The sequence below is a fragment of the Sebastes fasciatus genome, chromosome 17 (genome assembly GCF_043250625.1).
Source record: "Sebastes fasciatus isolate fSebFas1 chromosome 17, fSebFas1.pri, whole genome shotgun sequence".
NCBI classification, from domain to species: domain Eukaryota; kingdom Metazoa; phylum Chordata; class Actinopteri; order Perciformes; family Sebastidae; genus Sebastes; species Sebastes fasciatus.
This window is the reverse complement of record NC_133811.1, coordinates 26,975,155-26,998,856: the sequence shown is the minus strand read 5'-3', so window position 1 is coordinate 26,998,856 and position 23,702 is coordinate 26,975,155. Positions and strand designations below refer to the sequence as shown.

Here is a 23,702-nt window from a genome sequence, read left to right as displayed (position 1 = left end):
CCGGTACCCATGTCCCAGCCTCCTTCAATAGGCCTTGCTACAGCGGCATAAATATCCCACAATGCAATGCGGTAATAACGACGACGTTCATAACAGACGTTGCTCTGTGACGTCAATAACGATTTAATATAACTAAGTATCAGATTTCACTTTGCTGGGTGTAATATATATATATTTTAAATTAATTCAGACTTTGATTCTCACAAACCGGCCAATGTTTCCTTGAGTTGTGTGCCTTAGGGTGTTGTCTGTTTTATTTTTTTTATTATTTTATTTATTTTATATATTTAGTTTTTATTTTTGTTTTGTTTTTGTTTGTTTGTTTTGTTTAGTTTTTCCTTTAACTACCTATGTTCTTTGTATTTGCTTGTTTCCATTTTTGTTTGCCCTTAGTTCCTAGTATTGTCTGTTTTTGTTAAAATATATATCAGAAATGAGGCATGATACACACCACACAGAAGTCTGTATCACTGACATGCACATGCTTCATAAAAAAAAATATTTTAAACGATTCTCACAAACCGTCGTTTTGGTCACATGATGTCGGTTAACATGGTTACACGTCTCCAACCTGCGAGGAGGCTCTCAGGAAGTGACGTCGTAAATTACTGCTCAAAGACCCCAAACTGCTGTTTATTCACACTAAAGTATGTTGAACGATAGTACACATATTGAGTACGTAGTACATCGTATGAGATTTCGGACAAAGTCGATGCTTTTTTAATTAGATGGCTGAAATAAGGTCTGTGGTTAACACAAGCTGGAGAGATTTTCTTGTTTTGTTCTACGATATAAAATACGTCAGTAAATATCCCACTGGTGAATTTTCCAGCCTTTACGTGTCTTTAAAAAGACAGTTGCTAACAAGTGTCTAAATGAGACTACTATACGTCATCACGCCGACTCGTCCTCCTTTACAGCCTCGTTGTGTTTATACTCTCGCTCATGTGACCGTGATGTAGTTGGTTTATAGCCTAACGTTAGCTTTTTATTTCTGATGATTGCATTCACGCTTCATAAATCATAAAGAGGTGTTCATTAGTGGAGATTATCTTGATGAACAAAATCAGAATCATAAATGTTTAGATTATTTTCTGCAATAATCCAAACCCCAATGGAACAATCCCATTGGCTGTTAGTGGAGGGAACCAGGGCGATGATCACTTCCTGTTGGACTACAGAAATACGTCATCCCTACAGCGCTCTGTACGGCGTTTAATTAGTCTCAAAACCCAATCTAACAATTCCATTCCACTCTACATGGTGCTTTATGTTTCCACCATACTCTCTAGCTAGAGTAATACCCGAAGTGTTACTCAGCCAGACCAATGAATATCCAGGAGGTAACCTTCGCTCCATTTCAGGTGGTCCTTGGAGCCGGATCCAGTAATTATTGAAGATAATGGAGCCTGAGGATACCGATATCGGAGCCGATCCACAAGGGGCACGCCGGAGACCTCCCAGGGAGGTTAGACCTCCACCACACCTGTCTGATTATGCTGTTGACTACCGCCCCATCACCGAGCAACACCAAACACACCTGACCCAAGAAGACGGTAAGTCAAGCAAGCAACTTGTATCTTCCAGGATTGAGATGCAGGTGCGTTTCCCTGCAGATGCTGCCATAGGTACTAGTAGGTGGACACAAACAGGCCACAGAAAAATTCCGGTGAATGGCCCCTCGGTATTGTATATGAGGCTCTGCTCTAAACCCCAAAGTCAGTCGTTTCCGGGGCATCTCGTGTTTCTCTGCCCCTATTGAACACAATAAAAACTCTGCTTTTTGTCCAGTCCACTGTCTCTCGATGCTCATTCTCTGTAATTGTCTCAGTCCATAAGTCAAAATTTATTGAAAAAGACAGATGTAATCAATTTTAAAACTCACAGCATGTTTTTATCTAATGAAATATTCTGCTTCAAGCCATATTTGTTGGGGTTTAGTCTTTCAAAAACTACATTTTCGCTGCGGTTTCAAAACTGTTTACTCTCCCACACATACCTGTATTAACGGGGTGGTCTAACAGCACCGAGAACAACAAGAAGGTAGGTTTGAGGTATTTGTTAGCTTCTATTTTCTTTTTGTAGCGTTATGTTAAGTTTTTTTGAGTGTCTTTTGTATAAAACTAGGCAGAGATGTTAGGGTAGATTATTTTTATGAGCGCGCTCCGCATGTTATGTGAACTCGGAAACTATTTAACTTAGGAACTTCATATTTGGTATGTTGGTTGACAGTGTGGTTTAGTTGTGCCTTTTGGGGCTTAGAAGTCCAAGGTGCCCATTAGTTAATTAGTTAATGCCCATTAGTTCCATTAGTTCCAAAACCTTTGGCCCTACTTTAGTAGGGGTCAAGCAGTGAGCGGGGGTATGTGATCCATTCTCACTTTTGCCTTGTTTTAAATGTTTTTGTCATGTATGATCTTTGCCTGTTTTTGTTATTATTTTTAAGCACATCAAGTCTACGCCTGTCGTACGAAATGTGCTATATAACTACCACTTGATTGATTGATCCACCGCGCCCATATATTGTCTGGACTGGTGCCCAGGCTGATGCTGGGAAGCGTAACTTTCTTTGCATATATACGGTTATCTTTTTCTGCAGTTTATAAACACCGTTGCCAGGCACAAAGTCAGAGAACACAGCCCTAGAAATGGCTGGCAAGCAAGCAACACACACAGACAAAGAGATGCCCAGCTAGGTTAGCAAGACAGACAGACAGGCTAAAGAGAGATTTTTTTTCATCCTTTCATTGAAGTTCTAAACATTGACAGATGCTTTGGCACGAGGGGCTGGGGGAGTTTTTAAGGAGGTTTTGAGCTACGATGAATGAATAACATTTTTCTCTGTGTGTTTCCTGCAGACGTCCAGCAGGTGTTGGTGGTTGAAGAAGAGGTTCCCCCTGAGCAGCAGGAGTGGAGCTCCAGTCTGGACCAGGAGGACCCAGAGCCCCCACACATTAAAGAGGAGCAGGAGGAACTCTGTACCAGTCAGGAGGGAGAGCAGCTTCAAGGGCTGGAGGAGGATGATATCATCAAGTTCACATTCTCTCCTGTCTCTGTGAAGAGTGAAGATGATGAAGAGAAACCTCAGTCCTCACAGCTTCATCAAAGACAAACTGAACAGATGGAAACAGAAGCTGATGGAGAGGACTGTGGAGGACCAGAACCAGCCAGGAACTCAGATCCAGATAGACATTTACAAGACAAGACTGGAGACTCTTCTGAGCCTGAGACTGATGACAGTGAGGATTGGAAGGAGACCAGAGAACCTCAGTCAGGTTTAAACTCTCTGAATAATGATGAAGCTCCTGACAGTGATAAGGATTGTATTGCTGGTGTGAAAACCTTTAAGTGCTCGGAGTGTGGTAAAAGATGTTGGCGCAAGTCAGATCTGAAGGTACACATGAGATATCATACAGGAGAGAAACCTTTCAGCTGCTCAGTTTGTAAGAAATCTTTTGCACAGAGTGGACGTTTACATGCTCATATGAGAACCCACACAGGAGAGAAACCTTTCACTTGCTCAGTTTGTGGAAAAGCTTTCAATGAAAGTGTAAATCTGAGGAGACACACGTTAACACATATAGGAGAGAAACCTTTCAGTTGCTCATTTTGCGGTAAAAGATTTATACAGAAGGTACAGCTGACAAGCCACATGACACATCACACAGGAGAGAAACCGTTCAGCTGCTCGGAGTGTGGTAAGGCTTTCAGGGAAAGCGGAACACTGAGGAAACACATGAGAACACATACAGGAGAAAAACCGTTCAGCTGCAGTGTTTGTGGCAAAACATTTGCCTGGCGTCATCAGGTCAAAGCACATAAATGTGTTGATGATCAGCCCTCACAGCTTCATCAAACTCAAACTGAGGAGAACAGAGTGGCACAGCCTCCTGCCAGCAGCTCTACTGTACAGATTCAATTCAATGCAATTCAGATTGTTTTTATATAGCGTAAAATCATAACAGAGGTTATCTCAAGATGCTTTTCATATAGAGCAGGTGAGAGAGAGAGATACAGAGAGAGAGAGAGAGAGAGAGAGAAATGATAATAGAAATATAACTACTACTAATAATAATAAAAAGGCTGGTAATAATGATGGTAGCAGTGGGTGTCAAGCAGGCAGCCAACGCAACCCCGATTCATGGATACCTGCGAGACGAGAAAGCACAAAGACTCCGGGGAAGAAATCAAGTTAGTAACTTGCATGAATGGGACATGAATATATACAGAAGGAGAGAGGAGCTAATTGTGTCGTAGGAAGTCCCCCGGCACTTTAGGCCTACAGCAGCAGAACTAGGGGCTGGTCCAAGGCAGCCTGAGCCAGCCTTGGGCCAGCCCTAACTATAAGCGTTATCAAAGAGGAAAGTCTTAAGCCTACTCTTAGATGTTGAGAGGGTGTCTGCCTCCCAGACTAAACTGGGAGCTGGTATTTGGGAGCTAAGATATGATGGTGCTGGTCCATTTAGGGCTTTGTAGGTGAGGAGGAGGATTTTTAGAAATGATCTCTTTTATTCTTCGTCAATACACATGCTGCAGCATTCTGGATCAACTGGAGAGTCTTTAGAGTCTTACTGGAGCAGCCTGATAATAAGGAGCTGCAGTAATCTAGTCTAGAAGGTTACGTGGATGAAAGAAGGCAGTCCTTGAAGTTTATTTTATGTGGGAGTTAAAGGACATATCCTGATCAAAGATAACTCCCGGATTCTTGATGAAAACAGAAGCTGACTGTGGAGGACCAGAACCAGAACCAGCCAGGAACTCAGAACCAGATAGACATTTACAACCAGATACTGATGACGAGACTGAAGACTCTGAGACGGTGATGATTGGATGGAGACCAGAGAACCTCAGTCAGGTTTAAACTCTGAATAATTCTAATTGTGTGTGGGTATCCTATACCAAAGATATTGGATTTTTAACTTTTAACATTTAACCTTTGATTCCTAAGGACTACATCTTCTCATAACAAGAGTTAGTCAGATGTGGTGGTGTTCACCAGAAGAGTCCATATGAACGCCCCTCCATGTTGTATTCACGACCTCGTAAGTGGAAAGTTTCTGAAAGCTCCGATTTCACGAGTTGTGTGCATAAGTTAATATATTGTAATTTTAGTCGTATATTGTTTTTCTGGGTAATTTCACAACATGTCTGATAAAAATGTTGATATTCCCAACGGCCTCATCTTTCTCCTCTGTCATTATGCCTTTGTATTTCCTGCATTATGTTACCCACTTGCTAGCTTGCTAAATTGTTAGCCTCTGTGTTCTCACGACTTAACCACTTGAACGCCAAACATATCGTGAACATGACTTCCCATGTTGTAAACACGAGCTCACGAGTTTCATTTGAAGGCACCATATGTGTCCCGTTGGCCATCTGTTATACGGCCATCTTTGTAGTTATACATTGTCTGCCATATTGTTTTGTAGGCCAATCGGCCTCAGTCGCCATTTTAAACCTAGAACACCATTTTCTCTTTGACACACACACACACATACACACACACTGTTTGGTTTGTTTAGTTTAGTTATTTAGTAGATTAATATTGTGTTTTAACCATTATTGTCTTAAATAAATGCTTGTGGAATTAATTTGTTGGCCTCTTTAATGTTGCATAATAGTGAATACTGGCAACCTCTTCTATGACAAGAACTACAAAAACCTTTAACGTACTAGTTATTGATATGGTATTTTTTGGTTATAGTAGTTATTAATCAAACTATAAAGCAAGGAATCTCTGTGTGTCCTTCGCATTTATGAGAAAATAAGTTGTAATATTTTGAGAATAAAGTCATAAAAAAGTCGTAATATTACGAAAATAAAGTCACAACTTTACGAGAAAATAAGTCGTAATATAACGAAAATAAAGTCAGAACTTTACGAAAAAATAAGTCATATTACGAGAATAAAGTCATAACTACGAGAAAATAAGTTGTAATATTACAAAAATAAAGTCAGAACTTTACGAGAAAAAAAGTCGTAATATTATGAAAATAAAGTCGAAACTTCGCGATAAAATAAGTCGTAATATTACGAGAATAAATTCATAACTTTACGATAAAAAAGTGTTAATATTACGAGAATAAAGTCATAATTTTATGAGAAAAAAGTCATAATATTACAAAAATAAAGTCAACTTTAGGAGAAAAAAAGTAATTTCCTACTCCACTAAAGATGCAGTAATCTTTTCAAGGTCCTGATACTGATGATAATGTGATGCTGATGTGCCAAAAGATTAAGTATTTGGTTATTTGTGAAACCTAAACTAAAGTATAACTTCACAAGATGCTCCACGTTCCTCATTTTCACACTATTTACCATCTAAAATAACACGTACAATTATTACTTTATGATATCATGACTTTATTCCCAAAGTCTCAGATTAATTTTTTTCCTAAATGTTTTCCCTGATACTCTGTCGTACTTCCTGCGTTTGTTTTTCTGAGGAAGTCTGTAATTTCAATAACACCTCTGGGCTTTTATTTTGAAGCTCCGCAACTATAACCTGGCCCGGAAGCAGTATTCTTGATGAAGATGGCGTCCAGCAGAAACACCCAAGTTAGCAGAGTCTCTTTGTTGAGTTGAGAAACTTTTAAAATGTGTAAAGTCCAAAAGCTGAGAGCGTTGGTGAAGCAGCGACTAACTGCGGCTGCTGAAGAGATATGTGGGCTGTTTGAAAGAACGATAGCAGAGTACGAGGAGGAACTCTCTCGATCAAAAGAGGAGAACGAGCGACAACAGAAACTACTGGACGCTGTTTTCAACCCTCAGCTTCAGTTACACAGAGCAGGTTGGTTCTCTTTACTTCTTCTTCTCTCTCTGTTCTCTCTCTGGTTCTACCAGAGCAGGTTGGTTCTCTTTACTTCTTCTCTCTCTGTTCTCTCTCTGGTTCTACCAGAGAGAGAACAGAGCGTCGTGGCGGAGCGTCGTGGCGGAGCGTCGTGGCGTCGTGGCGGAGCGTCGTAAAACACACTTCATTCAAAGTTGACAGAAACAAAATGAAAGTCATCGGAACTGTCTTGGTTAGTCTTTCCAACAATCAGATCTGGAGCTCACAGCTGATAGGTACGGGGTTTGTTTACGTGACGTAGCGTAACGCTTCCTGTTAGGACACGGTGTCACTCTGTGCGGCCGAGTTCTCTGCCATCATTGTTCGTTCAGTTTGACCTAACGTTACACTTTATTTTCAGTTAATTAAAGGGACTTCGTAGGACTCCCGATGTGCGGTGCATTCAGTGTGCGTGAGGCAGGCAGCTGTGGTAGTGCTGCTTTTTTTTCAGTGGCCTCCTTTTCAATGCAGCACAGTGCATGTATGCTGTCCTCACTCAAAGTTGTTGCAGGCAACGTGTTTTTCAGCTATACAGCCAGCTCAACAATATATTCTCCAGCATTGCATTCTCCAAGGAACAGACGAGTTGTTGTATTTGGCAGGATTTAATGGAGGAAAATATGTAATTTTGTAAAACTGAAAAAGAGCACAAAATACAAACATCAGATAAGTGTGCTTGTAAGTACTAAATAATATTTCTAATACATCAATAGAGAAAAGATCACTAGCATAACTAACAGGTGCATAAAAGTATGTTTACACATGAACCAATGCTTTAAACATCAATAAATCTCTATGTAGTTGAAAACAAACTAACCATCAAAATACTTTACTCAACCTAAGAAATGGTGACATAAACATGTTCACATAACTGATAATAGTGAATAACTTACAGATGAAGCCGGTTTTGTGGATTTATGGCACAGGATTAAGAAGATTATACACAGATGATTCCCTGAGCAAAAAGGAGCTTCCTGAACACCACTTCCTGTTATTCTTTGTTTACAATGACCTCACTTCCTCTTCAGTACAGCTATTTGCAGACGCCACTAAGGGGTGCCAAAGGACATACAAAGGGAATACTTTACACTGGTTCCAATACACTCCCCGCCTGGCATTTTAAGAAATATGCCACTTTAAACACATTAACCCACAGTCTTTTCTAATCCGAGTCTGTACAGGAGAAAGCTGCCACGTCTCCAAAGTTATGACTGCAGTCTCACAGTGAGTTCATCAGGCTATCGCTCAGCGACAGTTTCCTATCTCTGGTTTTAAGCTGTGGACTGTGCGACACGACGTTCCCATGATGTCACCTGACTCAGCTGCTCTGTTATTGACCTTCATGCTGAAGAGGCTGGTGAGTCAGGAGAACCTGTTGAGGTTTCCTTGTCCTCCTGGGAGAAAAGCAGCACCACCTCAGAAATGGGTCTGGAGAATATCTTGACTGTCTGATTTCTTGTCACTTTGACTTCCACCTTTCTTACCAGTCCATCTTTACTGGGAATGACCTTCACAATTATTCCCATTGGCCACTGATTTCTTTTTGTCTGACTGTCCTTCATGAGAACTATGTCTCCTTCTTTGAGATTGGGTTTCTGTGATTGCCACTGCTGCCGACTTTGAAGTGTGCTTAAATATTCTTGCCGCCACCTAGCCCAGAATGTCTCTGCCAAAGCTTGGACCCTCTTCCACTGGTTCTTGAGCAAATCTCCTTTTGAAAACTCACTGACTGGACAAAGAGATGTGCCCGTTTTCTGTGTCAGCAGCATGGCAGGAGTTAGAATGAGGGGAGCCTCTGGGTCGGTGGATACAGGGATTAACGGCCTGGCATTCACAATGGCACTGACCTCTGCCATAAAGGTGATTAGGACTTCATGCGTTAGCTTTAAAGGTCCAACTTGTAGGAGCATGGCATCTAGAATTCGCCGTGCGACTCCAATCATGCGCTCCCAAGCGCCACCCATATGAGAAGAGTGTGGAGGGTTGAAAACCCAGGTGCATTTTTGTTGAAGGAGGTAGTCTTCTACGCTTGAATCACTGAGACATTGTGAATCCATTTTCAGCTCCTTGAATGCTCCAATAAAATTGGTCCCACAGTCTGATCGAAGCTGTTTGGCATGGCCTCTGATGGAGAAAAATCTCCTGAGGGCGTTTATGAAGCTTGAGGATGTCATGGTTTCGATTACCTCAATATGAATGGCACGTGTGGACATACATGTAAATAAAACTGCCCATCTTTTGTTCCTGGCTTGGCCACCTCTGGTACGACGCGTGGTGACCTCCCATGGCCCAAAAACATCAAGTCCCACATAGGAAAATGGGGGATCTACTTGCAGGCGTTCAACAGGTAAATCAGACATTTGTTGTTGCTCCATTCTTCCTCGCAGCTTTTTGCATGTGACACACCTATGAATGCAGCTGCTGATGAGACGTTTTCCTCCTACTATCCACAGACCACTGGCACGGATTGCACCTTCAGTGAAGTGTCTGCCCTGATGTTTCACACACTCATGATGGTGACGGACGAGCAGAGTTCCTATGTGGCTACGGCTTGGGATAATGATAGGATGGGCTTCACACCTCTCAAATGCCTGGTCAATGCGTCCACCTATTCTCAGCAGGCCCTCACTGTCAATAACTGGCCGAAGTTTATGAAGAGGGCTGGTTTTTGGAAGGTCACTGTTTGACTTAATGCATTTCAGTTCTTCTGAATAGGTTTCATGTTGCACACACTTTATGATGACATTCTCTGCTTTCTTGATGTCAGCAACTGACAACCCATTCTTGCACATGTGCCAGCCAACACAGCCGTGATTGCCTGGTGGGAGTGAGAAGCATTGAGCAATGTGACAAAGGCGGGCCACTGCTTTGGTGAGGGAGCTCCAATTAGAAAAATGCTCAAACCTCTTTGAACTCAGCTTGTCAGTAACTTGTGTGGTGAGGGATGTTACCTTGGACCGAATCTCTGCATCAGAATCTGGTTCTACAAGGTCATGTGTCATCTCATCTTCAGTGTTGACCACTGAACTTACAGGCTTGGTCAAGAAAGCTGGTCCAGTCAGCCATGTGGTGCGTGCAAGCTCGGCAGCTGGAACGGACCGGGACCCATGATCTGCTGGGTTTAGCTCCGATGGAACATAACTCCACTGCTCTGGCCGCGTTGACTGCCGGATACGCTGTACACGATTGCTCACATAGACGTAAAATCTTCTTGTCTCATTGTGTATGTATCCTAACACAACTCTGCTATCTGTGTAGAATTTGACTGCATTCACTTTCAGGTCAATCTCTCTGATGACTAACTCTGCAATCTCGACAGCCAATACAGCTGCACATAACTCTAACCTGGGGATCGTCAACTCTGGACGGGGAGCGAGCTTGGATTTACCAAAGACGAAGCCTACTTCGCTGTCACCATGCTCATTCGTAACCTTCAGGTAAGCCACTGCTGATATTGCTTTTACAGAAGCATCAGCAAAGACACACAGTTCTGTGTGCTGTGCATTGGAAATGGAGAAAGATGCATATGTGCGTGGGATATGTACCTCCTTTAATGCTGACAGTGATTCATGCCACTTTCTCCACTCTTCAAATTTCCCCTCCGGTAGACACATGTCCCATTCTGTATCTTGGGTCGAAAGCTCTCTGAGGAGCAGTCTGCCTTCAATAGTGACAGGAGCTAAGAACCCCAGTGGATCAAATAGACTGTTCACTGTGGACAGGACGCCTCGTCGTGTGAATGGCTTTTGACTCTCTGGCACGTGAAAAGTGAAAGTGTCAGACATTATGTTCCAGCTGACCCCGAGGCTTCGTTGGACAGGCAAGTTGTCTACAGAGAGGTTGAGGTCTTTGATATCATTAGCTCTTTCCTCTGCCGGAAATGCATTCATCACTTCTGTTCGATTTGAGGCTATTTTGTGCAGCTTTATTTTTGACACGGCCAACATTTCCTGTGTTCGACGCAGAACATCAATGGCCTCAGCTTCAGTTGCGAATGATCGAAGACCATCATCAACATAAAAGTCTCTCTCAACAAAGTGTCTCGCATCACTGCCATAGCTAGCCTCTTGGTGTTCTGCTGCCCTCCTCAGGCCAAAGATTGCTACTGCAGGTGATGGACTGTTCCCAAAGACATGAACTCGCATGCGGTACTCCACCACTTCTTTACTGAGATCATTTTCCCGGTACCACAGGAAACGTAGGAAGTCTCTGCAGTCTTCGTGCACCACAAAACAGTAAAACATCTGTTGTATATCTGCTGTCACTGCAACAGGTTCTCTTCTGAATCTGAGAAGCACGCCAATGAGGCTGTTGTTAAGGTCTGGCCCAGAAAGCAACACCTCATTCAGTGAGATTCCATCGTACTGTGCACTCGAATCAAACACCACACGAATCTGGTCTGGCTTTTGAGGGTGGTAAACTCCAAAGGTGGGGAGATACCAACACTCTGTCCCTTCTTTGAGTGGCGGTGCAAGCTCGGCATGCTTATTGTCAAGCATTTTCTGCATGAACTCTGTGAATTGCACTTTCATTCCAGGATTCTTCTCTAACATCCGTCGCAGTGACATCAGACGGCTGTGAGCATAGTCTCTGTTGTTAGGGAGACGTCTCCGTGGGTGGCGAAAAGGGAGAGGAGCAACCCACCTATTTGTGTCATCTTGGAAGATCTCCCGTTCCATGATCTGAAGGAAGGTTAGATCCTCAATGGAGTGGGCCAGCAGGTTGTCATTCTCTGTTGTACAGAAAACCATTTTTCCCAGATTATCCTTGTTTGATACCAACGATGCACTTTGTGTGGGTTTGTGTAGGAGAGGATTCTTGCTATTACCTTCGATACTATAGATTTCTTTCACTCGTATCTGATTCTCACACGGAGTAAGGCAAGTTGGTCTTCCATTGTCAAGGATGCAGGTCTTCATGGCACTCACTGTGTTTGTCTTGTGAACACCTCCTATGCATACATCCCCTATGATGACCCAGCCGAGGTCTAGCTTTTGTGCATATGGTGCATAGTGAGGGCCATTGTGTTGCTTACGAACCTTATGGGCTCTAATAATGTCTCTTCCCAAAAGCAGCAGGATGTCGGCGGCTGGATCGAGAGGTGGGATTTCACTCGCTATCTGTCTTAGGTGATGGTGGTGGTACGCGGCTTCAGGCGTCGGGATCTCTGATCTATTGTTTGGGATTTCATTACACTCGGTGAGTATAGGTAATGGCATGTTAATTTTTCCATTTGTAGATTCTACTGTGAATCCATGGGCTTTCCTGCCGGCTGTTTCCACCATCCCTGCACAGGTTTTGAGTGTGTATGGCACTGCAGCTCCCTTGATGCTGAACATGTCAAAAAACTCTGATCTAGCCAATGACACGTTGCTCTGGTCATCCAAAGTGACATACATTTTTCTCTGTAGCTTACGATGGCCATTGGGGTACACGTTCACGAGGCAGATCTTTGAGCAAGATTTGCCTTTGAAGTCCTCACCACATACCTCGGTACACCTCGATGTGACATCTGGCTGCCCTGTGTCCTCTCTCTCCCCGCCATTATCTGATGAAGGGAAAAAACCTGGCTGTGACGGCGGAGCAGGACCACGGTGAAGAGCAGCAAGATGTCTATCGCTGTCACACTCCGTACATTTGATGGGGATTTCACAGTATTTTGCTTGGTGAACAGTAGAAGCACAGCAGCGAAAGCATATATTGTTCTCTTTTAGGAATTTCTTTCTATCATCAAAGCTCATTTTCCTGAACCCTCTGCATTTCTTCAGTGAGTGAGGTTTGTTATGCATTGGGCACAGTCTGTCAGGATTTTCTATTTTGGACGCTGTATCTGATGATGATATGCTTGTTTTATGTACAGAGACAGGTTTCATTTGACCAAACTTCTCTTTCTTGTAGGAGGTTGTAGAGAGACTGGGCAGGTTAAAGCTGGGATCATTTTTCTCTTCAGCTTCCCTGCAGATGAACTCTTTAAAGTACCAGAAAGGAGGAAAGGCAACACCATGTTCTCGCTTGTATTTGCATCCTTGAGACATCCATTTGTCTTGGAGATACAAAGGCAGCTTCTCTACAATGGGCTGCACTCCTCTTGCTGTGTCAAGATAAGCTAGCCCTGGTAAGTACCCATCGTTTTTGGCAACATCCAGTTCTATTAATAGGTCTGCCAGCTCTTGAAGTGTTTGATTGTCTCTGTTTTGGATCTTGGGGAAGTTCTCTATTTTACTAAATAGAGCTCTCTCTATTACTTCTGGAGATCCATATGTTTTGTTCAATCTCTCCCAAATCGTTTTAAGACCAAGGGAGGGTTGTCTGACATTTACAGATCTAATTCTGAGTGCCTGCTCACTTGTACTCTTACCCAGCCTTTTGATCAGCAAATCCATTTCTTCACTTGCTGATAGCTCAAGATATTCAATTGTGTTGATGAAGGTCTCCCTCCAGGCTTGGTAGTGTTCGGGTAGGTCATCAAACTTTGTCAATCCTGAGGACACCAGCTGGTTCTTAGCAAGAAGTCTGGCAAGATCAGCTGTTGTAGTGTTGGCTTGATTTGTATTGGCTGAGTGTGATGGCTTGTAGGGGAGAGCACTGTGTGATCTCTGCTGTAGTAAATCTGTGTGAAACTGTGGTGTTTCCCTCTGTTGGTACATCGGTCTCCTATTGATGATCTGTGATTGGACCTCACTTTGAGCAGTGTAATCTTGCTGAGGTGTGAGTGCTGGAGGTGGGGGGTAGTGAACGTCCTTTTCTTCCTTAGGTGCCTGTGGAAACTGATGCAGGGCATGGTGGGTGACATAGTCCTCAGTTCTTTTTAATGCGCTCTCTTGAAGGGGCAAGAACTTAATATTTTGAATGTGGTCTGAGCCATCCATATCTGCTGCTGCTGTCTCTAGCACTACAGCTTCTGCATGAGCAGCTTCCGCTTCTCGTTGTTGGTTGATGTAATCAATTCTGGCTTCCAGCTTGGCTTTCTCAATTTTGAGTTCACTCTCCTTTTCTGTGAAGGCCAGCCTAGTTTTGGCTGCCTCTGCTTTGGCACGGGCTCTTGCTGCTTCTAAGCTGACTCTAGAGCTTGTTGATGAGCGTGAAGAGCGTGATTTTCTGGAGCGATGGTGAGAGAAGACTGTACTTGATTCAGTACCATCTTGTGGGCCTTTCACTTTGTCTTCATCTGGATCCTCTACTGACTTGACTGTGGTTTCCATGGCGATGAAGTGCAGTGTAGCTTGTCTATCTTGAAATCCTTCTTAAAATCCCACATTAGGTGGTCATCTTTTTACTATGCTGTCCTCACTCAAAGTTGTTGCAGGCAACGTGTTTTTCAGCTATACAGCCAGCTCAACAATATATTCTCCAGCATTGCATTCTCCAAGGAACAGACGAGTTGTTGTATTTGGCAGGATTTAATGGAGGAAAATATGTAATTTTGTAAAACTGAAAAAGAGCACAAAATACAAACATCAGATAAGTGTGCTTGTAAGTACTAAATAATATTTCTAATACATCAATAGAGAAAAGATCACTAGCATAACTAACAGGTGCATAAAAGTATGTTTACACATGAACCAATGCTTTAAACATCAATAAATCTCTATGTAGTTGAAAACAAACTAACCATCAAAATACTTTACTCAACCTAAGAAATGGTGACATAAACATGTTCACATAACTGATAATAGTGAATAACTTACAGATGAAGCCGGTTTTGTGGATTTATGGCACAGGATTAAGAAGATTATACACAGATGATTCCCTGAGCAAAAAGGAGCTTCCTGAACACCACTTCCTGTTATTCTTTGTTTACAATGACCTCACTTCCTCTTCAGTACAGCTATTTGCAGACGCCACTAAGGGGTGCCAAAGGACATACAAAGGGAATACTTTACACTGGTTCCAATACAGCATGTGTCAAGCTGTCCCTGTTACACCCCTAGTTACCATGAAATCACAGTTTTTCTCAATGTATGTGTCTGTACTTCATTCTGTCCTGCAGACGTCCAGCAGCTGTTGGTGGTTACAGAAGAGGTCCCCCCTGAGAAATGGGGCTCCAGTCTGGACCAGGAGGACCCAGAGCCCCCACACATTAAAGAGGAACAGGAGGACCTCTGGATCAGTCAGGAGAGAGAGCAGCTTCAAGGGCTGGAGGAGGCTGATATCACCAAGTTACCATTCACTCCTGTCCCTGTGAAGAGTGAAGATGATGAACAGAAACCTCAGTCCTCACAGCTTCATCAAAGACAAACTGAACAGATGGAAACAGAAGCTGATGGAGAGGACTGTGGAGGACCAGAACCAGCCAGGAACTCAGATCCAGATAGACATCCAGAACCTGATACTGAGGACGAGACCGGAGGCTCTTGTGAACCTGAGATGAATGTCCATGATGACGATTTGAATAGTTGGTCAGCTTTAAACACTTTGAAAAATAGCGGATGTAATAGTGTCAAGAAACCATTTCGCTGCTCTGAGTGTGGGAAACGATTTAGCCAAAACTCAAATCTGAAGACACACATGAGAATTCACACAGGAGAGAAAATTTTCAGCTGCTCAGTATGTGGTAAAAGATTTATACAGAAGGCTCAACTGACACAACACATGGAAGTTCACAAAGGAGAAAAAAGATTCAGCTGCAGTGTTTGTAACAGTAGTTTCACTCGGCATTATCAGGTCAAAAAACATAAATGTGTTGGTCATCAGTCCTCTCAGCTTCATCAAAGACAAACTGAACAGATGGAAACAGAAGCTGATGGAGAGGACTGTGGAGGACCAGAACCAGCCAGGAACTCAGATCCAGATAGACATTTACAACTACCAAGTATCGACAAGGCCTCACAAAGTTACAAACATGAAACTGATGATGGTGATGATTGGAAGGAGACCAGAGAACCTCAGTCAGGTTTAAACTCTCTGAATAATGGTGAAGTTCCTGTCAGTGATGAGAGATGTAGTGCTGGTGAGAAACCATTTAGCTGCTCTGAGTGTGATAAAAGATTTGGCATCAAGGGAAATCTAAAGAGACACATGAGAGTTCACACAGGAGAAAAAAGATTCTGCTGCAGTGTTTGTGACAAAAGATTCACTCAGCATCATCGGCTCAAAAAACATAAATGTTTTGGTCATCAGTCCTCACAGCTTCATCAAAGACAAACTGAACAGACGGAAACAGAAGCTGATGGAGAGGGCTGTGGAGGACCAGGACCAGCCAGGAACTCAGATCCAGATAGACATCCAGAACCAGATACTGTCCAGCAGCTGTTGGTGGTTAAAGAAGAGGTTCCCCCTGAGCAGCAGGTGTGGAGCTCCAGTCTGGACCAGGAGGACCCAAAGCCCCCACACATTAAAGAGGAACAGGAGGATGATATCATCAAGTTCCCATTCACTCCTGTCCCTGTGAAGAGTGAAGAAGATGATGAAGAGAAACCTCAGTCCTCACAGCTTCATCAAAGACAAACTGAACAGATGGAAAAAGAAGCTGATGGAGAGGAATGTGGAGGACCAGAACCAGCCAGGAACTCAGATCCAGATAGAAATCCAGAACCAGATACTGTTGACAAGACTGGAGACTCTTCTGAACCTGAGACTGATGACAGTGATGATTGGGAGGAGACCAGAGAACCTCAGTCAGGTTTAAACTCTCTGAATAATGATGTAGTTCCTGTCAGTGATTCCAGATGTAGTGCTGGTGAGAAACCATTTAGCAGCTCTAAATGTGATAAAAGATTTGGCATAAAGGGGAATCTGAAGAGACACATGAGATTGCATACAGGAGAGAAACCTTTCAGCTGCTCAGTTTGTAAGGACTCTTTTACACAGAGTGGAAGTTTACAGATACACATGAGAATCCACAAAGGAGAGAGAAGATTTCACTGCAAAGTTTGTGACCAAACATTCCCTTTTTTTCATCGAATGGGAAACCATCAGTGTGTTGGTCATCAGTCCTCACAGCATCATCAAACTGAGGAGAACAGAGAGGCAGAGCCTCCAGCCAGCAGCTCAACTGAACAGATGGAAACAGAAGCTGATGGAGAGGACTGTGGAGGACCAGAACCAGATAGACATTTACAACCAGAGACTGATGACGAGACTGAAGACTCTTCTGAACCTGAGACTGATGACAGTGATGATTGAAAGGAGACCAGAGATCCTCAGTCAGGTTTAAACTCTCTGAATAATGATGAAGTCATTATACATATTTATATTGTTGCGTTGTTGAATAATCGATTCTGATTGGTTAATCACAGCGTTCTACGGTCTGTTATTTCTTTATAGCAGACCGTTGACCGTTGATATAGATATATCTATATCTATATATAGATATATATATAGTATATACACACAGATGACTGACAGTCACTCAGAGGGTTGTTGTGAGACAAATCTTCAGGGGGTTGATGGAGTTTAGCTAACAATACCAGGTACTAAGTGGGTGAAATATGACACAGAGTTCAACAAAGTCTCGGAAAAAGAGAGTGGACTTAAAGACTGGATTCACCCTCAAGTGGGGGGCAATGTTCAACTTTTTTAAGTTTAGTTAACAAGAAAAAATTTAAAGTTACAAGTTAAAAATGGATGCAAAAATGGAATAAAATGTTCAGCTTCTCCAAGTGTCCAATCCTGGCTTCGTTACACCGGCTACCTGTTGCTTTTAGATTTAATTTAAAAATATTAATGATTACTTACCCTGAGAGACCTCACCCCAAGTTATCACATCTGTTATTGCCCCATGTCCTTTCCCGCACTCTGAAGTCCTCGGATGTGTCACTCCTTGCGGTTCCAAAGGTCCAGATTCATTCATAAAGGTGGCCGAGCCTTTTCCGTCAGGACTCCCAGACTGTGAATGACCTGCCTGAGGAGATCAGGGCTGCAAACTCTGTCTTTAAAATCACTTTTATACCTCACTTTTCTTTTGAATTGTTATTTTATTTATGTTTCATGACATTTTAGTTGTTTTACCCTTTTGGGTTTTATGTGTTCAGTTATTGGCTTTTAGTACATTTCGTTATCCTTGTTTTAAATGTGTTCTGTTTTTATTGTAAAGCACTTTGTATCTAAAGGTTTTGAAATATGTTATATCAATAAAAAATATTATTATTGTTATTATTATTATTATTATTATTATTATAAGTAACAAGAAAAAAGTTACAAGTGATCAAGTTGCCTCCTGTCTCTCATATTGTGGTCGGTAGGTAAGGTTTCTATAGACCTGGTTGGTGGTTTCTATAGACCTGAGGCCTGTTTTACAAAACCAAGATAACGGATTAAGCCGGGGTTTTCCAGTTATCCTGGTTCAGTTTAGCCTTGACTCGGTTTCACGAACGCAGTGGCACATTAGTTACCATGGAGATTTATTCTGTGCAGCTAGCCTGCTCCAGACCAGGCTAACAGCCAGCCTTGATTTATCCTGGTGTCTTATCTGTTCAGTCAGCAGTCACTCCGATCAGAAACCAGTGTGTTTTTTACAGTCAGTCCATGACCGTATGCATGTATTTTGCCTTATTTTTATTGCCTTATTTAATAAAAATAAGTACTAACTGAATACATACCATCATTCAGTTAAGTACTTTTATTTTAACATTGTGGTTTCTATAGACCTGGTGGCTGTTTTTTCCCCCTCTTTTTTAAGTGACATTATATATATGACTTAAACTGTTAAAATTTGCATGAAAGTCTTCCTCCCCTTTCCCCCTTTTCCTCTCCATGATGCTATTCAGATTTTACATCTGTCATAGCTCCTAATTAACCCCTCTCACAACCTCCATTCAACCTCTGCCGCATGTCCAATACAAGTACCTGACAGCTGTGATGTCAACTTCCGTGTAACATTGCATGGACAATGAATCATGGTGAAGGTTTTTGTTTTTTTGGAGAGTTGCAAAGAGTGATATGTTCTATTTTTACTGTTCCTAAAGGATAAACGTATGGAGTACATTGACTGTTTAAGTGAAAGAAAACTGCTGGTCATTGCATCCTTCCCATTATGCGTATGCCTCTGCTGCAGAGAAATGCTCTACTGCTTGTTTATGGGTTTGTTCTTTTTAATAATATGTGAATTTGTGATATACAGTATGCCTCTTTTGAATGATTACTGTGCACATTGCGTAGTTTGGGGATTTAGTAGGTGGATGTAATGGCTATATATATATATATATATATAAATCCAATAGGAGGCGCTAATGCAACATTTTGGATGCAAACCGCCTCTAAAAACCACCGAAGAAGAAGCTTCGTCCCCCGGAAGTGTTGTTCGGCGTTTCAGAGCTTCAGCGGAGAGAAGCGTGAGATGTTAGTTAACTAGTTGAATCCATGTAACGGCAGAAAACCGATGATTTAGTCGGTTAATCAGAGATGGACCGACACCGGAAACAGCTGGAGGTGGTTTTAAAACCGGAAGCGAAGCCGCGAGGAGAAGGTTTGTTTTGTTTCTACTGCTCTGCTAATGATGCTAAGCTAACGTCAGCTAAAGCGTTCATACAGCCTGTTAGCCGCAGCTAGCTCCTGAAGCTAATGTGTTCTATCAGAGGATTCATTCAGTCTTTACTGTTCATCATTTCATCTGTTTGTTACTGTATTACTGAAAGAAGCAAGAAAACCAGCTGTGAATGGTTTCACTGAACGAGTCCTAAGACACACGTTACAGCAATAATAACCTTATAATAACTAATGATAACCTTATAATAACTAATAATAATGTTATAATAACTTCATAATAATGTTAAAATAACCTTATAATAATGTTATAATAACTTCATAATAATGTTATAATAACCTTATAATAACTAATAATAATGTTATAATAACCTTATAATAACTAATAATGTTATAATAACTTCATAATAACGTTATAATAACTTCATAATAACGATATAATAATAACTGAAAGCTGAAGTCTAACGTGACCCTGTCAGATGAGGCCTTTCCCAGTTTGTACTGCTCGATTCCTCTCCTTGACTCCTCGACTCCTCTCCTTGACTCCTCTCCTTGACTCCTCTCCTTGACTCCTCTCCTCGCGTCTTAGTCCCTCGGGAGATGTGAGCGGAGGAGGCGAGGAAGAGACACGAGGAAATGTGTTTTTAGAGAAATGAGACGTCCTTTCCTATGAAGCGCCACGTGAAGTGACGTCTGTTTCTGATGATGGGGGGGGGGGTGAAAGTTTATATGTTTTTATGTGAGACGTGTATGACCATAGGATTTTCCCCTTGCGGGATAATAAAGTTGACCGTTGACCTTAATAGTATCATTAATAAAAGTGGGGGCAATAACAGATTGTGAAAAGAAAAATCTTTCTAATAAATGAAGAAAGTTGTTTGAGGTCCGTCCGCTTCGCGTTGGGGTGCAGCATCGCCCTGACTGGGGAGTCTTTCACAACAATGACCGGCTCGCTGTACATTATCCCGCTTTTTACACGGCTACTTACTGAAGAAATCAATATTTTGACATAAAAACGGTCCTCCAGAGTCCGACATCAAAGCTGTGCCCATAGCAATGGTCTGCTATAGAGAAATTGCAGACCGCAGAATGCCGTGATTGACCAATCAGAATCGAGTATTCAACACAGTCATGTAATAAAATATGATATAACATAATACCATATAATATAATATACAATATACTGTAATATTATATAATATACAATATAATACACAATATGATACAATATATACTTTATACTGCTGCCTAGTTTAATTTATAATAATACATCATTTATGAGTTGATTATATTTTGTTTTAATAATCTGAATTTGTAAAGTAACTAAAATTATCAGATAATTGTAGTGCAGTAAAAAAAACAATATTAGAGTAGAAGTATAAAGTAACATCAAATGGAAATACTCAAGTAAAGTACAAGTACCTAAATATTGTGCAATGTAAATGTACTTATTTACTTTCCAGCACAGTAAGCCTCTCAGACAAACATTCCTACTAATGTTTAGTCACTACTAATGGATGAAAACTCCACAGAGCTGCTGTAACATAATGAAGTGATATCAAGCTCAGTTAACAGAAGTTTCCTTTAACAGCTGTCTGTGTTTCAGTTTTACCTTCTGATGTACGAAAAGTGATTGTTGGGGAAGAAGAGCAGCAGGACTGGAGCTCCAGTCTGGTCCAGGAGGACCCAGAGCCCCCACACATTAAAGAGGAACAGGAGGAACTCTTGACCAGTCAGGAGGGAGAGCAGCTTCAAGGGCTGGAGGAGGCTGATATCACCAAGTTCCCATTCACTCCTGTCCCTGTGAAGAGTGAAGATGATGAACAGAAACCTCAGTCCTCACAGCTTCATCAAAGACAAACTGAACAGATGGAAACAGAAGCTGATGGAGGGAACAGTGGAGGACCAGAACCAGCCAGGAACTCAGATCCAGGTAGACTTCCGGAACCAATGTACATAATCATAAATTATGTAGTCCCTGTCAGTGATTCAAGATGTAGTTCAGGTGAGAAACCTTTTAGCTGCTCTGAGTGTGGTAAAAGATTTGCCATCAAGAAAAATCTGAAGCAACACATGATAACTCATACAGGAGAGAAACCTTTTAGCTGCTCACTTTGTACGAAATCTTTTAAACGGAGTGGAGATTTACAGAAACACATGAGAGTCCACACAGGAGAGAAACCTTTCAGCTGCTCAGTCTGTATGAAATCTTTTGCACGGAGTGAATATTTAAAGAAACACCTGAGAATCCACACAGGACAGAAACCTTTCAATTGCTGGATTTGTGATAAACGATTTTTGTGCAAGACACACCTGGAGAGACACATTGAAACTCATACAGGAGAGAAACCTTTCATTTGCTCATTGTGTGGTAAAAGATTAACAGTAAGAGCAACTATAAAATACCACATGGCAGCCCACAGAGGGGAGAAACGATATAGTTGCAGTGTTTGTGACAAAAGATTTGCCTGGCGTCGACAGATCAAAACACATAAATGTGTTGGTCGTCAGTCCTCACAGCTTCATCAGAGTCAAACTGAGGAGAACAGAGAGGCAGAGCCTCCAGCCAGCAGCTCAACTGTACAGATGGAAACAGAAGCTGATGGAGAGGACTGTGGAGGACCAGAACCAGCCAGAAACTCAGAACCAGATGGACATCCAGATCCAGATACTGTTGACAAGACTGGAGACTCTTCTGAAGCTGAAACTGATGACAGTGATGATTGGAAGGAGACCAGAGAACCTCAGTCAGGTTTAAACTCTCTGAATAATGATGAAGTTCCTGACAGTGATTCCAGATGTAGTGCTGGAGAGAAAACATTCAGCTGCTCTGAGTGTGATAAAAGATTTGGCCTCAAGAGAAATCTGAAGAGACACATGAGAACTCATACAGGAGAAAAACCTTTCAGCTGCTCAATTTGTATGAAAACTTTTGCACGACGTGGAGATTTACAGGTACACATGAGAATCCACACAGGAGAGAAACCTTTCAGCTGCTCACTTTGTGATAAATCTTTTACACAGAGTGTACATTTACAGTCACATATGAAAATCCACACAGTTGCTTAGTGTGTGGTGAAAGATTTTCAAGAAAGGTACATTTGCCACAATCCATGCCGGTCTACAAGGGAGAAAAGATTCATTATCAGTGTTTGTAACAAGTTCCTATAAATGATTCAAGATGTAGTACTGGTGAGAAACCATTTAGCTGCTCTGAGTGTGATAAAACTTTCATTGAAAGTGGAAATCTGAAGAGACATGATAATCCACACAGGAGAGAAACCATTCAGCTGCAGTGTAAGTGATCAGCTCAGAAACCATCAGTGTGTTGGTCGTCAGTCCTCACAGCTTCATTAAAGACAAACTGAGGAGAACAAAAGCATCATGTAATCAATCATTTTGATAAGTGCTATATGAATAAACATATAGTTTTTCTTCAACACCTCTCTGATTTTAGAGTTTCAATCCTATGTGTTATTATTAAAGTACCTTATTGGTGCAGGTTAGTTTCACTGGACTGTTTTAACTTCATGGCTGATATTTATGCAACATTATGTGATTGGAAAATAATAATCATTAAATTATTATTATTCTTGGAATCGAGTGGAAATGTTTTCATGATTCTGTCTTTCTGCTTTACGACACCATATTTTTAAATGATTCTCCCTCTGAAGAGTAACTGAATGACTCCTGAAGCAGCAGAGATGTCGTCAGTCACCTGGTTTTCTTCATTTGACTCAAACTCTGACACGACGTATTTAACAGGGAGTGAAAGCATCTTCAGAGCCTCAGTATCATATCACTAGTGTTAATAACAGTTATTGTTTCATTAAGTTTATCCATCTTTACATGGTCTGTTAGACTTTGATCAATGATTGTAGAAAGATTGATAATAATTGGTTTGTATGAACATTTAACAGTCATTGTGATGGTTGTTGTATTTTTATTTCTGTTCTTATTTTATTTTATAAACTTCTATAGATTTATTTATTTATTATCTGTACTTATATATCTGTTTCTGTGTAGATTAGCTAATAAGTGCTTGTGAGTCCTGCAGAGAGCAGGAGGTAAAGAGAAAGGAGAGAGCAGTAAAGAGCCGAATCACAAAATGAAATGCATTGAGTTGATAGAAAAGGTCCCGCCCTAAAGGAGGACGGGGACCTGTCATTATTCCAGTTAGCCAGTTATTGTTTATAAATCCTTTAATTTAATAAACATTTGGACTTTTGGACTTTTTGGAACGAATCACACAGTAAAGTTTTACTTCAGCCTCTTAGCGGCTTTTTGATTAATAATAGTCGCTACAACGATTATGACAGGGTCCCTGGTTTAATCTATACATCATCGTTTTATTAGTTGATTATATGTTGTATTATTATTATTATATATGGTAACTTCTTACACGTATAAATCTACCGGGGCGGGATCCCATGCGCGCTCGTGTTTGGCC

The 23,702-nt window shown here is 41.6% G+C and overlaps 2 protein-coding genes across 3 annotated transcripts in view; both read left to right on the top strand.

Moving 5' to 3' along the window:
- LOC141754139 (uncharacterized) overlaps positions 1 to 17,909 on the top strand; it is a 29,537-nt gene extending 11,628 nt beyond the window's left edge. Inside the window, exons 2-5 of one of the 2 annotated variants that reach the window (XM_074613026.1) lie at positions 1,365 to 1,556; positions 2,859 to 3,775; positions 4,537 to 4,562; positions 14,812 to 17,909. In XM_074613026.1, coding sequence (XP_074469127.1) covers positions 1,403 to 1,556; positions 2,859 to 3,775; positions 4,537 to 4,562; positions 14,812 to 16,954 — 3,240 coding nt within the window. In that variant the 5' untranslated portion in view covers positions 1,365 to 1,402 and the 3' untranslated portion in view covers positions 16,955 to 17,909. Of the gene's footprint in view, positions 1 to 1,364; positions 1,557 to 2,858; positions 5,592 to 14,811 lie in introns of those variants that run through there. The other variant, XM_074613025.1, reaches the window with a different exon arrangement.
- Positions 17,910 to 19,036: 1,127 nt separating this feature from the next.
- Positions 19,037 to 22,855, top strand: LOC141754131 (uncharacterized). The gene is made up of 2 exons (XM_074613009.1): positions 19,037 to 19,235; positions 20,859 to 22,855. Exons 1-2 carry the CDS (start codon positions 19,172 to 19,174, stop codon positions 22,319 to 22,321), a joined length of 1,527 nt encoding a protein of 508 aa, XP_074469110.1. The 5' UTR covers positions 19,037 to 19,171; the 3' UTR covers positions 22,322 to 22,855.
- The last annotated feature ends 847 nt before the right edge of the window (positions 22,856 to 23,702 follow it).